Source organism: Bubalus kerabau, chromosome 22, assembly GCF_029407905.1.
Source record: "Bubalus kerabau isolate K-KA32 ecotype Philippines breed swamp buffalo chromosome 22, PCC_UOA_SB_1v2, whole genome shotgun sequence".
In the NCBI taxonomy this organism is placed as follows: Eukaryota; Metazoa; Chordata; class Mammalia; order Artiodactyla; family Bovidae; genus Bubalus; species Bubalus kerabau.
The window spans coordinates 53,367,126-53,381,914 of record NC_073645.1 but is presented as its reverse complement, the minus strand read 5'-3'; the positions used below and the strand labels follow the sequence as shown (position 1 = coordinate 53,381,914).

General features: G+C 65.6%; 1 protein-coding gene across 2 annotated transcripts in view; it reads right to left on the bottom strand.

Moving 5' to 3' along the window:
- The window catches only part of INPP5A (inositol polyphosphate-5-phosphatase A), a 145,964-nt gene extending 133,021 nt beyond the window's left edge, over nt 1–12,943 (bottom strand). For both annotated transcript variants that reach the window (XM_055560676.1, XM_055560675.1), the window contains exon 1: nt 12,578–12,943. In XM_055560676.1, coding sequence (XP_055416651.1) covers nt 12,578–12,652 — 75 coding nt within the window. In that variant the 5' untranslated portion in view covers nt 12,653–12,943. The remainder of the gene's footprint in view (nt 1–12,577) is intronic.
- Between the last annotated feature and the right edge of the window lie 1,846 nt (nt 12,944–14,789).

Genomic DNA, 14,789 nt, shown 5'->3' with positions numbered 1-14,789 from the left:
AAACAAACAAACAAATACCCAGGAAGCACATGGCAGGGGGAGGCGGGACATTCAGGACCATCAGTTGTCAGGGAAACGCAGATCGATGCGCTGCACGCCCAGCAGGGCAGCTAGACTCAAACAGGCGAATAATAACAAGTGTTGTTTCTGGATGTGGAAAAACCGGAATGCTTGTGCGTTGCTGGTGGGAATTCAAAATGGTGCAGACACTCCGGGAAGCAGTCTGGCAGTTCCTCGAGAAGCTATACACAGCTATCCTGTGACTCAGCAATTCCACACCTGGATACATACCCAAGGGAATCTAAAACATGTTCACACAAAACCTTAAACACGAATGTTCGCAGCCACATGATGCATAAAAGCCACACGTCCATCAGCTGCTGGACGGACGGAGCGTGGTCTGCGCTTCTGCGAGGTGGCGCTCAGTCGTGAACGGGGCAGGTTCTGCTACACGCACGACGTGGGTGAGTCCTGACCACGGATAAGAAAGAGCAGTCAGATCAGGTGTCCGAAGCCACGTGCAGGAAGCGTCCAGAACAGCCCGGTCCACAGACAAGGGGTGGACCAGTGGAGACGAGGGTCTGGGGTGGGGGGCGGGCAGCGACCGCCGACATTGCCCGGAGGGCGGGGCCGTGTGGCGGCTGCTCAGCCTGGAGAATACGTGAAAAGGCTGAGCGGCTGGCTCAGGAAGAGCGGAACGCAGTGTCTGAGGTTTGTCTCAGCGTTTGGATGATAATGCGTGTGTGTGTGAGCCACTCAGTCGTGTCCGACTCTTTGCGACCCCCATGGACTGTAGCCCGTCCGGCCCTCTGTCCACGGGATTCTCCAGGTAGGAATGCTGGAGTGGGCGGCCCTGTCCTCCATAGATGATGATAACAACAAGTGAAGACCTCCCAGCGGAATGATGGGCCCTCCACGGCGGGAAACCTTTACAACACGTGGGCCGCAGCTAGGGGGCGAGACCGGATGGGGGTCCAGGCCTAAGGGGCCACGCAGGAGGGAGCCACCGCGGCGCCTGCCCAACAGCAAGCACAAAGGCCAGGGCACAGCACCTCAGGCGTGCTGAGTGGGTTTCCTCCAGAGCCAGGAGGGACCCCACCACCTGCTCTGGCTCAGCAGCAGCTCGCCAGGTCCTTAAGGGACCCCGAGAGGAGGAGAGGCCACTCGGGGGCCTGAGGGTGCCAGGCTGGGGCTGAAGGGGCAGCAAGGAGAGGCTCTGCGTTGGGGATGCTGAGTGCCTGCTCTCTGCGAGGTCACGCAGCCGTGGGCCCTGGCACCTCCCGGGAATGGGGACCCCACGAGGATAGGAAGCGCCTCAGCCGGGGCCCTGGCAGGGTGGATCTTGGAGGGAGCCCGCGAGTGCCCAGAACTCAGCCAACAGAGGGTGTTGGGCTGCGGGGACGCACCATCCGGGACCCGCTCCACCTCAAACAGTCCAGAAGCTCGAGTCCAGGCCCAGGGACTCAGCAGCCTGTCCGCAACAAGGCAGGACTGGCCTGGAGGTGCCTTCGCCCAAGCTCCGCTCGCCAGGACACACGGACGGACACGCAGCCAGGCTCTGGACGGGGCACCGCGCCCGCCCACCCCGTTCCAGAGAAGCAGACCCAGCACAGGGGCGCGGTTCCGCGGCCCCACCGGGCGGGCTCCGCCCAGCAGTGAGGACTCCGTTCTCTTACTAATCGTCAGAACCTTGTTTTGTGTCCACAGCACAGGTCTGTGGCACAGCAGCTGCCCAAAACACTGAGGTCTCCCCGGGGTCCGTCTGGGCCGGTGGCTAGAAGGCAGCACCCTGCAGAAAGCAGAGGAGGTGCTTTGGGGTACTCCGGGGCTTGCAATGTGACTGCCCTTATGAAAAACAAACCCTCAGGGTCATCACGGCACACAGACGTCAATTTCCCCCAGAAGCTAGGACGAATTCTCAGCTTTCTGAGTGGAGAGGCCACACACTGGTACTTCCGCTTTGCCACCCTGGGCTCCTCGGGCAGCCCTCCGGAGGAATCCCCTGAACCTGGCGCACCTCCAGGGGCTGGCGGTCTCCAGCGGCACCCCTGAGCGGTCAGAGCGCACCCTCCAGGGCCTGAGTCCCCGCATCCTCCCCTTCCGCACCAACTCATTTCAGTTGTTAAACACGCAGACGGGTCACAGGCAGCTCCCTGAAGGAGGGAGCCGACTGTCCACAGTGAGGCCTGGCCCCACGCGTCCCCTACAGGGCCCGGGGCCCGGCATGATCAGATGCACAGATCATTACCATCCTGCAGCGCCGGCTTCCAGCTCACCGCCCACGTGGGCCAGCCAGCCCACGCCAGCCACATGGCCTCACACGCCGGCTCCCCGCTTCCTGCACTGCTCCCGCCCACAACGGCCCCAGCGGCCACCCTGCCTGAGCTCGCTGGCTGACTCCCATGTCCCAGAGCCTTTAGGACCCAGCCCTGCGTCCCGGCCCAAGAGACACTCTGTGGTCTCTGTGTTCAGGGCGTCGCCTGAGCGAGTTACTGCCAAGGTCCCTGATGGTCTCCGGGTTGCACTCAGCAGCCAGGGTGGCCTGGGACCGCGCATGAGCTGTGAGCCAGGGGGTCCGAGTCAGCGCGCCCTCTGCCCTGTAAGCAAAGGGCGTCGGGCCCCAGAGGGCGACGCCTGGGGGACGCGCCGGCCCCGCAGGCCATGTGCAGGCGGACCTGTGGGCTCCTAGAGCCTCCTGGACCCTGAGCCTCGGGACCCCCAGCAACCTCCTCCAAATACTCCTCCCACTCCCAGAACGCCCCTCCCAGACCCTGCCCCCCCAGGCCCCACCTGCCCGGCCTCTCCCTGGGCCACAGAGCCCTGCTCCGTCAGCCAAGGACGGGAGGGGCAGGCATGAGGGGTGTCGGGCCGGGGGCAGCTCACGAGAGGCCACCAGTTCAGAGATGCCTGGAGGAGCTTTGGGGCCGGGCTGGTGGGAGTGCGGCTGGGGCGGGGCACGTCTGCAGGGTGCCCAGTGCGCTCCCCTGGGTGGGCAGCTGCGCTAAACGTCCCCACAGACGAGCCTCTGCGGTGCCGGTGTCACCGCATACCTGCGCTCGGCGGAGGCTGGCCCCGAGGCCCGGGAGCCCTGGGCCGCCCGCACCCCCTGCCCTGTGCCCCCTGCAGCCCCCGTGTCCCCAGGGCCACGCACGCAAGGCTGAGGTCCTGGGGGCCGCTGCTCTGCCACCGAGGTGAGCCGCCACCTGCTCTCCTGAGACAGCCCTGTGTCCGCCCCGCCAGCCAGCTCCCGCCACATGCCCCGTGTCCTGCCAGCTGCCTTGATAACCACGACAGCGTCCCCGCCGGCCTGCCCCCCCACCCCCGCCTGCGCCGCCCACCCCGCAGGCGGCCGGGAGGGAAGCAACCGCGCCTCGGCAAAAACAGGAAGTTACAACAGATCTGCAAACTGCGACAGGGATGGAGGAGAAAACAAAAGCAAAACAGCTGTCCCCACAAGCTTGCTGGTTACTTGGACAGATGTCGTTCTTAACAGAGTGAGTCCAACGGAAAGGAGAGCCCACGCCACCTCAGATTCCAGCACAGACACCACACGTCGCATTCCGCCCTATGCAGCGGGGTAGACAGCCCTGCGCTGGACACACCGCACGTCGCATTCCGCCCTGCGCAGCGGGGTAGACAGCCCTGCGCTGCACTGGGTGCGTGCCCCCGAGGCGCCCCAGCTAAGCCCTGGGCGAAGAGACGCTGCAGGGGAGAGCGCCCGGGACACCAGCAGGCAAACCGGGACGGTGGGCCTCCCCGGCCCTTCCTGGCAGTCTCCCAGGACAGGGGCCCCGGAGACGCTGCGGGAGGAGCCCACGAGGGTGCTGGCAGCGCTGACGGCCAGAGCCGGGGCTGCCCCCCACGCCCGGGCTCACCGCGGGGCCAGAGCGCCCCTGCCCAGCTCTCCACCACCCATGCGGACGCTGCCCCAAAGCCCCTGAAGGCGGGACAGGTGCTCGGAGCGGGGGTCTCAAGCCTCTGGCCCAGCCCAGGTGGACCCCAGAGCAGCCCCTCTGGGAGGACCGCAGGGTCCTGAGCCCCCTCCCCAGGGACACAGGCCCAAGCAGTGACTTGTACCCCACAGGCCTCCGCAGAGGCCCAACATGCAGAAATGACCACCGGGTCAGACAGAGACGGCAAGAGGCCGGGCTGGGCTGGGGGCAGGCCTCTCAGAGCCTGAACACCTGCCCCCACACGGGGACCAGAGGCAGACGCTGTCCCTAAAGGGGGCGGCACAGGCCACAGGGCTGCCTCTTGCTCTTCCAGCACCAAGTGGCCAGAAACACGGGCGCCTGACCGCGCATTGCTGCCCTGTGCAGCACCGCCCTCCCCGCCCTCGAGCCCAGGCAGGCACGGACATGGGGACCCTGTGCCCGGGGGGCAGGCGAGGCACCCGCAGGCCAGTGGGAGCTGACCCGAGGCCGCGCTGGGCTCACGGCCCCTCTGCCAGGAGAGAAGGCAGCGGGGCGGGCGTGCAGGTCAGCCCCTAACCTGGGGAGGCGCGCCCCGTGTCGGGGTCAGCAGGAGGGGGCGTGCCCGAGCCCTCCCCTCGCACAGACTGAGCAGCCCACCCCCTGGCAGGGCGCGGGACTCGGCTGGCATGCCAGCCCCGCAGGGAGGGGCGCTGTCCGTCACCCCTAGCCACAGCAGAGCCCCGGACGGTGGCCCCGCGCCCCCACAAGACACTGCTCAGAGGGGCGCCCCAGTCATAACCCACTGCTCTCCGGGCGCAGCAGGCCTCTCGTGGGGGATTCTGGCTTCCTCTGCCCTGCCCCCCCCCCAGGAGTGAGAAGGGCGACCCCCAAGGAGCCACTGCAGTCCACACAGTCCACAGTTTGCCAAAAACCATCCGTGGAACGTGGCAAACTGTCTGCCTGTCGGACGCCGGCTGGTCTGTCCAGCCAGCAGAGCAGCGCTTGGCAGGAGGGCCCCAGACGGCCCGAGCCGTGGGACCCTCAGTGACGACAGCTGGGGGGTGAGCAGCTGGGGGCTCAGCCCCGCAGACGGCCAGGAGGGCTGGGCTTCAGGCTGGACGGTGGGGACCGCTGCCCGGCGGCAAACGTTTGTTCTCAGACCGAGGGCTCCACTCGCGCAGGGCGAGCTGCCGGAAATGCGAGTCCCGTCTGCCCCAACAGCCACACTTGTGCACCAACCGCCGAGGACACCTCTGACACTGGGCCCTGGTGCTCACAAGGTGCCAGGCAGGGGGCACTTGCCTTCCCCAGCTCAGCCCCCGCCCAGCTCTGACAGGGTCCTGCCGGCCAGCGGGCTGGCTGCAAGTCCGGTTACACGGCCATCGGGGCGGGACCCCAAATCCCGGCCCCGCACCACTGGTCAGAGGCCAGCAGGCCCGATCACCCTAAAACATGATAAAAGACTGGGAGCTTGTAATTAATGGGGGGGCAGAGAAGGCGGCAGAGAGCTGGGCAGTGACCTGTGCCGAGGGTGTATGTCTGCCACCCCAGGGGCTGGGACTCCTGGACTGATGCCAAAGCACGGAGAAGGGAGAACGTATTCCGCTGGGGGAGGGGAGGTGTAGCTGCAGGCGCTCTTGTGGGCACAAGCCAGGGTCACGCATAGGGGCCCCTGGGAAGGAGCCCGTGAGCATGCCGGGATGTCGTGCTGGCCACACCATGGTGAGGGACCCACCAGGAAGCCTGAGCACACCCAGCCTGGGACACGGGCGAGGACATGCGGCCCACCAAGGCCTCGTGGGGACGGCCAGGACAGGCCGGACAGCGCCAGGGCCCCACACCCGCCGGGGCACCCCATCGCCCATGACCCCTGGCGGCCACCATGCCACTGTCCCTCCTCCCTGCCTGAGGCACAAACGGCCCAGGGTCTCAAGGACCCACGCTGACCCATAGCCGTGCTCCCAAGATGGCTGGGCTTCTTACTCGAGGGAAAAGCAAAGCTCCATGAGCCTGGGCAGCGCCATGTGTGTCCCTGATGGTCAGGACCCCTCGCCCTGCACGGGACGGTCAGGACCCCTCGCCGTGTGCACGGCCACCCACCCCGACCCGTTCAGGAGCTCGGGGTCTGGCGCTGAGCAGGCGGCATCCTGGGTCAGGTGCAGGGCACCCCCACACCCCGCGGCCCTCGCTGCTCAGCCTGCTCACCTCCTCCCACGGTGCAGCCTGAGCCCCACACCGCCCCCATCCCCACACACGCAGTGACCCGAGGGGACCCCTGCCCCAGCGCCACGTCCATCTCCCAAAGAAACCTGCTGCACTCGGTTTGTTTTAGAAAACAGATCCCATCACCAGAACTAAGTGGATGCAGAGACCATGACTGAAGAAGGGTCGGGAAGACCCCAGAAAGTCCGGGATGCTCCCCAGACAGAGGCCCACATGTGCCCAGCCTCACCCAGACGGGCAAAGGAAGAGTGTCCCCACAGGCTCAGGAACACGCGGGTGACCCCTACCCTCCAACTCCGGAGTTACAGAAACCCTCACACAGCAACAGCGCGGGTGATGCCTCTCCTCACTTCGACAGCCGGCAGCCCTGCGCCGGCCCCGCATCTCAGCCGCACTGGGGAGCGGCCCTTCACCCACACGCATCGCTGAGGGCGAGGCCCCCAGTGTCCCCGGGAGTGGGCCGTCCCACAGCTCAGAGCCCGTGTCCTGCAGCTCAGAGCCCGTGTCCCCCGGGGTGGGCTGTCCCGCAGCTCAGAGCCCGTGTCCCACGAGCTCAGAGCCTGTGTCCCCCAGGGTGGGCCGTCCCGCAGCTCAGAGCCTTTCTCGGGGCGCACCGCCCACCCCAGCCGGCACAAGAGCTCATGTGTAGTCACCCCTCGGGCTCATCAGCAGAGCGCCCGGGGCCCCGATTAACTGAGGCAGCCATGTCCGTGTCCACTGGGGAACGCACCACAGTCTCACCCCTCCCCCTCCCCATCCCCGAGCCCACGACCACCCCCCTGAAACTCACTCAGGTGGGAAGGGGCCCCAGCCCCGCAGACACGGAGCGAGCAGGGCCATGGCCCAGGAGACACAGAGCGTGGGGCTGAGACGCCCCTCAGACTCGCCACTGCCTTTCAGACCAGCCTCCCAGCCCCGTGCTGACCCCCCCACATCGGACCCCATTCCTGGACCGGACCCACCTCCCAGCAGATGCTGCTGCCCCGCTTCCCACCCCTGCCCACCGGGGCAGGCAGTGGGAGGTCCACATTGAAGGAGCTGTTCTGCCCTGGCTCCTCAGCAAGGCTCGCCGCCTCCCCTAGGCAGCCTCCCTGCTTCCTCATCCCTACTCCTGGGTCAGACGGCGGGCTCCCTAAACGAGGGATGTCTCCTGGGGGGCAGGCCTGGTCCGAGTTCTGTAACTTCCGAATCAGACCTGACACATCGTGGAATTGCCCCCAGCAGGAGCTCCCTTCCCAGAAGCAAATGCCCACCTGAGATGGCCCTGGTCAGCAGCGGCAGCCCCTCCTCCCCCGGAAGGCTCGGTCCACTTGCCAACGGAGTGCACGACGCGGGCCCAGAGCCTGACCCCGCAGAGGGACACAGCCTGAGAGGCAGCGGGTGTGAACGTGCCCCGGGACCCCATCCTTCAGGGCTGTCCCCCCAGCTGCCCCGCAGGGCTCACACCACTGGGTTCAAAACACACAAAACATCCGAGACGTTAAAGCTGAGCCGCATCTCCGCCACAGTAGCCTCCGCCCTCCCCCAGCGTCTGCAGCGCCGATGAATGAGGAAAGGCTGCAGGTGACCATGCGCGCTGGCGGCCAGCCGGAGATGGCGGCAGACGGAGGGGGCAGGGACGCCTGTGGACAGATGACAGGCTGCAGACCCCAGGCGCACTGCGGCGGTAGGACCGCGGCTCACTGAGGCCACGAGGAGGTGTGTAGTGCAGGCACGGCCTCCTCACCTGGGGGAGCAACCCCGAACCCCACCAGGCTGAACCCCACCACACTGGAGCCGGGTGGGACCCCATCTACAGAGAGACCCAAACTCGGGCACACAGACAAAATTCCCAAAGGGGAAGTACGCGGAGGTCCCAGGTTCGAGGCAGCAAAGCCAGAAGGACGCAGAGACACCTTCCCGCTGCCGTCTCTCCCCCACAGCCATTCCCACGCTGCCGGGGGGCTGGGAGAGGTCTGCAGAGAGGCCCGGGGCTCAGCCTCACCCTGGCCGGCGCCACAGCCCTCGGGGGCCTTGGAGCCCAAGGGACACTGCAGGAAGCACCGCCTCCGAAACTGAGACGCGCCACCATCCTCGAGGAGATCTGGCCACCGGTCCTCAGCTCTGGCCAAATGCTCTGGCCCTTCCCTGGGGTTGGGGTCTCCTCCTGCCTCCTGGGCGTCCGTGTAGAGAGCTAGTTAAAGACCAGAGTCCAGAGAGAAGAGCTCCCGTGAAGCGGGCGTGCAATCCTGGGAGCCGGGGGAGAGACCCAGAACAAGACTTTGAGAAAAGACGGGGGACGCTGGGCGCTGGAGGATGAGCAGAAATCGGAACCCTCGAGCTGGGCTGGCAAGGACGAAGAGCGTGCGACGCTGCACAATGGCCGGCAGTTCCTCAAAAGGCTCAGCGCAAGTCACACAGGCCCGGCCGACCCCGTCCCAGGAACGGGCCCAGGAGAAGCAGAACGTGCATGGCAGGCCGCCCAGACACCCAGGGCCGGCAGGGGACAAACGGCCGGACGGCAGAGCGGTCCTTGGCCACCAGAGTGACGGACACGCTGACATCCAGCTGCTGAGCTCTGAAAACGCCGAGCCAGCTGCTCTTACAAACTCACGAGACACCCAGGACAGGCAGACACACAGAGACAGGAAGCAGACAGGTGCTGACCAGGGGCTGGGGGCTTCTGGGGAGACGGCAGAAATTAGGGGGAGGGGGCAGCTAAGGCGTACGGAGTGTCCTTTCCAGAAAACAAGTTTACGCTGACTGTGGGGACAGTCACACAGCTGTGTGACACCAGAAACCGCTGGGCTGTACACCTCATAAGAATGAAGTCCGTGTACGTGAATGACGCCTTGGTGAAGCCATCGCCAAATGCAGCTCCTCCAAGAACTGGGGGGACTCCCGCCATCAGAGCAAGTGAGAGGGCCGGGACCAAGGCCGGCCCCGCATGAGGCCCCCGTGGGCCCCCTGCACCCTGGGCTGGAGAGGGCGGCCCTGCACACAGGGCTGGGGAGGCAGAGACAGAGCTGGAGGGGGACCCAGGGCAGGGGGCTTTCAGGACAGAATGGGAATGGGGCTACAGGGCAAACGGACGATGCTGGAGGGAGACGCACAAGTAAATGAGGCGCCCAGCCCGGTGCAGGGGCTCCCAGACCCCGACACACAGCCGGCGGCAGCCGCAGGTCCGGGCACAGAGAGGGCTGCTCCCAAGCAGACCGGGGGAGGTGGGAAGCGGCTCAAGGCTGATGCGGCCGGGAAGGCACGGCAGGACCGGTGCTCCAGGCGGACACCCAAGAGCGAGCCGCACTCTCAGAAGCCCGCTGTTGGCTTCGTCTCCTTCCCAAGAAGCAGCCTGACCATGTAAGGGTGGGGCCGGGCTCTGAAGCCGCAGCTGCAGGATCCACCTTCCCAGCTAACTTCCAGCAAAAAAAAAAAGCCCACCACGTAAAGAACCAAAAAGTCAGCCATCTCAAGCAAAGCAGTCAGGTGAGGAGTGCTTGCCAGCAAGCGGCTCGGGACAGCAGGAGCCCAACCGGTGACTGCGGAGAGCCTTGGGCTCCCTGGGGGCGCCGGGGGGCAGCCCCCCGCTGCATGCCTGCCCCCAGTCAGGATGGAGGCCCTGGGTCCAGGGATGCGGCAGGTCCCAGTTTTGTCCACAGCAGGACAACATGAGGGCTCACGCTCCATCCCACCACCTCCCGCATGACCGGCAGGGCCTGCCAGGGCCGTGACATGCGAGGACATCTTCCTTCTAAAAGAACCTGCAGCGGTCTCAGTTTCCGCCATCCTCGGTCTCTCTGGACTGACCAGTGGGGGCTGACCGAGGACTCTTCGGGCACTCCATAATTAAGCAGGAAAAGTTTGAGAACCACTGTACTGTGGGCTCTGCCCACCCCCGGGTGTGTAGCACTGCACAGTGGGGAGCAACCCGAGGGCCTGTCAGGGACAAGGTGCTCAGCCACCCTAGACCCGACGGAGCCCGGGGGGGCAGGTGAGGACACAGCCGACCACAGACAGGACGGTCTGCGGCTCGCAGGGGGTTAGGGCAAACGGACGATGCTGGAGGGAGACGCACAAGTAAATGAGGCGCCCAGCCCGGCGCAGGGGCTCCCAGACCCCGACACACAGCCGGCGGCAGCCGCAGGTCCGGGCACAGAGAGGGCTGCTCCCAAGCAGACCGGGGGAGGTTGGAAGCGGCTCAAGGCTGATGCGGCCGGGAAGGCACGGCAGGACCGGTGCTCCAGGAGGACACCCAAGCCACATGGAAGTCCACATCCAGTGCTCCACGGGGTCACTGCTGGACGAGGAGGGGTAGCCAGGGGAGCCAACGGGGCTGCACAAGCAAACACAACCACCTGTTGCTTGAGGACGAAAGGAGAACGTGCCCACCCAGCAGGGCCATCCCCACCCACCCGCGTCCCCCACCCCAGCAGGGCCATCCCCACCCACCCGCATCCCCCAGGAGGGGGCCGGTGTCGCCCACCACACGGCCCGGCCACACGGCGGAACTTGGTTTCCAGATGATGAAACTGGGCCGTCTGAACAGCGTCAGTGCGCAGGGCGCACGCCACACAAGACAGAGTCACGGAGCAGCCCTCTTGAGGCCTCCTACGAACCGAAGAGTCAAAGCGTCCTTTACTCAGGCAACGGCTGCTTTCCCCGGCCAGGCTCCGGGGACCGGTCCACACCCACCCCTGCTTCTCCAGGCCGCTGAGGAGGGACGGTCCTCAGCCAAGCTGCGCACGTTGAGAAAGATGTGGGTGAGGACAGATATGTCTCTCCTGGCCCTGAGTCGAAAGCAACCGAGCGGAATTAACCTGTGCACTGCTTACCAAACAAAGGTTCCTTCACGATACAAACAAGACGCAGCGCTCCACACAGCCTGTCAGAAGAATGGAGAGTTGGAGAGAGGCTGGTGCTAACCAAAGTAAACCAAGTGAGCCACTTTAACATCCACGGAGGGAAGCGTGTGTACACAGCTGAAACACAACAGAAACGCTGGAGCTCGGGGTCAGAAAATTGTTGGGAAGAACGTCTGCACAGCAAAATTCTCTTCCCTTTGAGACTGAAATACCCCACCGTGCTTAATTTTCCTGACATTTCTGAGGCTCTGAAGCCACAGCTAACGGATCTGAATCATCTGAGTAAAACCATGTTAGAGTGGATGTTACTGGAAAGCCAAGAATAGAATGCTAAATATACAGACACACACCCAGACCGGGCACTTTTGTAGAAAATGATCAAACGTGAAACTAGATAAAGCTGTCCTGTCCGTGCCAGAGGCAAGCAGGTCACCCCCAGCAGGGAAGTACAGAACGCCAGCCTGGAAGCTAAAAAGAGAAAAACACAAAAATAGCGCCTACCTTGGATTAATAAAATCACTCCTCGCCTGTGCATGAACTTAGCCTAAGAAACACCTCACTGATGCTCACTGCCAGCCAGCAAAGGAAGGCAAGGGTGGAAGGCATGTTTGCCCCATGGTCTGCTTGGTTAAGGGGGCCGCCCCACCGCTCACCTCCGCGGGGGTGGGGGCGTGTAGTGCGGGGCTGCCTGGAGCTCCATCTGGGCCATCACCCTCTTTTCTTAAACAAGCACGCCACTTGGAGCCGCATTCTGCTTTATTTGGGTTGGCAGTGTAAGTACCAACAGCGGGGTGGCACCGCGGCTACAACGTGAACTAGGTCAGCCTGGGCCTGCCTCCGGAGCCGGGGGAGCACCAGGCCTTGGCTGACTCTTCTCCCAGTGGCCTCGGGTGCCGGGTGGGAGGCCCCAGAACGTAAAGGCCTCGGACAGTCAGCATCCTTTTTCTGGCCTTGAAAAGCTTCTCGCATCTTTCTCTTTAACAGGCAAGAAACATAAAGTCCTCCAGGCTTTCAACAGGAGCCCCTTGTTTGAGAACTAGAGAGATACTAAGTTACAAGGTAAAATGAGGGCGCCCACACTTGGGGGCAGCCACAGGCTAGGCAGGGAGACAGGCAGACCGGCAGAGGCCAGGGCCATGGACTGGAGAGTTGGGAGTCAGCGGCCAGAAGTCAGGCATTGGGGCCCGGGAGACACGGGCTGGGGTCTGGGAACCCAGGGTTCAGGGTCAAGCTTCCTGGGTCAACATTGGGTACAGGGTGTGGGGCCCTCAAACTGGGGTTTGGAGTCAGGATTTGGGGACCCTGGACAGGGATCAGGACTAGGATTTAGGGACCTGGGCTCAGGGACTGGTCTCCGGGTTCAACCCATGGAGTTTGAAGGCTGGACCTGGAGACCAGGATTCCAGGGACGGGGCTAGGCTCCCGGGTCCAGCGCTCAAGTCTGTGCCTGGGTGCCAGGGATCCCGGTCACGGGGTCCCGGGGCTCAGGACTCGGGGTCTGAGTCCTGGGACTTCGGGCTTCGGGACCGAGATCCTGGTCCCGGGGCTCAGGGTCCGCGGTCCGGGGGTCTGGGATCTCGGGTCCGGCGCCACACTTACGTCGTCGAAGAGCGAGCCCACGTTGGCCGTAACCAGCAGCACCGCGGTGCCCGGAGCAGCCGCCTTGCCCGCCATCGCGGCCTGGGCCGGGGCAGCCGCTCTCCGGAGCCGGCCGGCCGGGGTCTCCGCGCGCCGCGGCGTCAGCTGCGCCGAGGGCCGGCCCCGGGGCGCATCGCGGGCTCGGCCGGTCGGGCCGGGCCGGGCCGGGGTCCGGCCGCGCTCGCTCTCGATCTCCGCGGCCCCGCGCCCGTCGCTCTCCGCCCGCGATCACCGCGGCCCGGGCGCAGCCATTAGATTCGCGGCCGCCGGAGCTCCCGCAGCGCCACCGCCGCCGAGAGCAGAGGCGAGGCCCGCCCGGGCCGGGGGCGGGGCGAGGGCGGGGCGGGGCCTGCGGAAGGTGGAACAGGGGTACGAGGGGCGGGGCGGGGCCTGCGGGGGGCGGGGCGGGCACTGGGGAGGGGAGGGGCATGAGGGCGGGGCGGGGCGGGGAAGGGGAGGGGAGTGCGCGGAGGGTGGGGAGGCCATAGAAGGGGCGGGGCTTGGGAATAGGGCGGGGCCCGAAGGGCGGGGTCTGCGCGGAGCGCTCGGGCGATAGCCTCCGCCGCGCTCCTGTCAGTCAGCGGCCGCCCCGCCTTCTCCCGCGCGCGGCTGCGCACAGATTCCTCCCGCAGCCCATGACGTCACGGCCCTGCTCCCACAGGGCACGTCTTAAAGGGGCCGCGCGCTGCTCGTGGCTGCTGCCTAGCGCTACCCCCTGGCCCTCATGCGAGGCTTGCGGCGGGAGCGCGTGGCCCCGTGTGAACTGCTCAGGACCCGCACAGAGGAGGGCGGCGAGGCCAGGCCACCCGGCCGCGGGCTGAGGGCCGCCGGCGTGCCGGGCCGGTGGTGTCACCCAGCGCACGCCGCGCGCCCGGCGGTCCGCGGAGGAGACTGGACGCGGGAATAGGCGACAGGGAGCCTCGCTGAAGCTGGCGCTGGGCGCCGTCCGCGCGGCCGATGCGGGTCGCGCGTGGTTCTGGGGGCTCTGAAGGCGCCTGCCCGACGGCCTCCTCCCCGCGGCGCTGGGCTCCGGGGGTGTGTCCAGAGGGCGTGTCCAGGGAGACAGTGTCGGTCGGGGTGGCGGGGGGAGAGTGTCCGGGGGGACAGTGTCGTGGGAGGGGGAGAGTGTCCGGGGGGACAGTGTCCAGGGGGCGTGTCCAGGGAGACAATGTCCAGGGGGGACAGTGTCCAGGGGGACAGTGTCCAGGGGGACAGGGTCCAGGGGGCGTGTCCAGGGGGACAGTGTCCACGGGGCGTGTCCAGGGGGAGTGTTCAGGGCGGACAGTGTCCAGGGGGCATGTTCAGGGGGGACAGTGTCTGGGGGAGGGTGTCCAGGGGACAGTGTCCAGGGGGCATGTCCAGGGGGAGTGTTCAGGGGGGACAGTGTCCAGGGGACACAGGGCAGGGCATAGCCCTGCGGGGAAGGCGTCCCCTCCTGCCCGCATAAAGCCTGTCCGGTCCCCGCGGCGGCTGGCTGTGGACCGAACGTGTCCCCAGAGTCCCCAGATGAGGCCCACTCCCAGTGTGGCCGCCTGTGTGACCTGCCTCTGGAGGTTAATTAAGGTTACAGGCGGTGATGAGGGTGAGACTGTTTCTCAACAGCCTTGCTTCTGTAAGAAAAGACCCAGGGCACTTGCTTCCCCCCACCAGCTCCCACTTTGGACAGAAAACAAGAAGAGGTCATGGGAACACAGTCTGCCGGTGGCCGTCCACAAACCAGAAACAGAACTGGAAGGAAAAAATCGCTGTCGCTTAGGCGCAGGCTGTGGTGTTTGGGCTCTGCAGTGTGAGCTGACTGACACCGCATCTCTCTTGCTTTTTGACAGGAGCAGCCCGGGCCGAGGGCACCCTCACAGAAGCTGGTCCGGAGGCCTCGCTGCCGCCCAGAGCCTGTTTCTGGGCAGTGGCATCGCCCCCTACCTCGGCTGTTTTCTCCCTCCTGCCCCAGTTCACTGTGGTCAGGAGCAAACCCCACTGCAACGTGCACACCCATACACGTTCACTCTGAGACTGTGCCTAGGTTAGGGGAAACTAGAGAGACTCTAACCCCTTGCCCCCAGCCAACATCGCGCCGACCTCAGGGGTGTCCACGCTGAATACCAGGCCTTCTGGCCACTTGAGCCCCCATCACTCCAAGATGGCACCCCTTCCTCTCCCGCTACAAGTCGTCAAC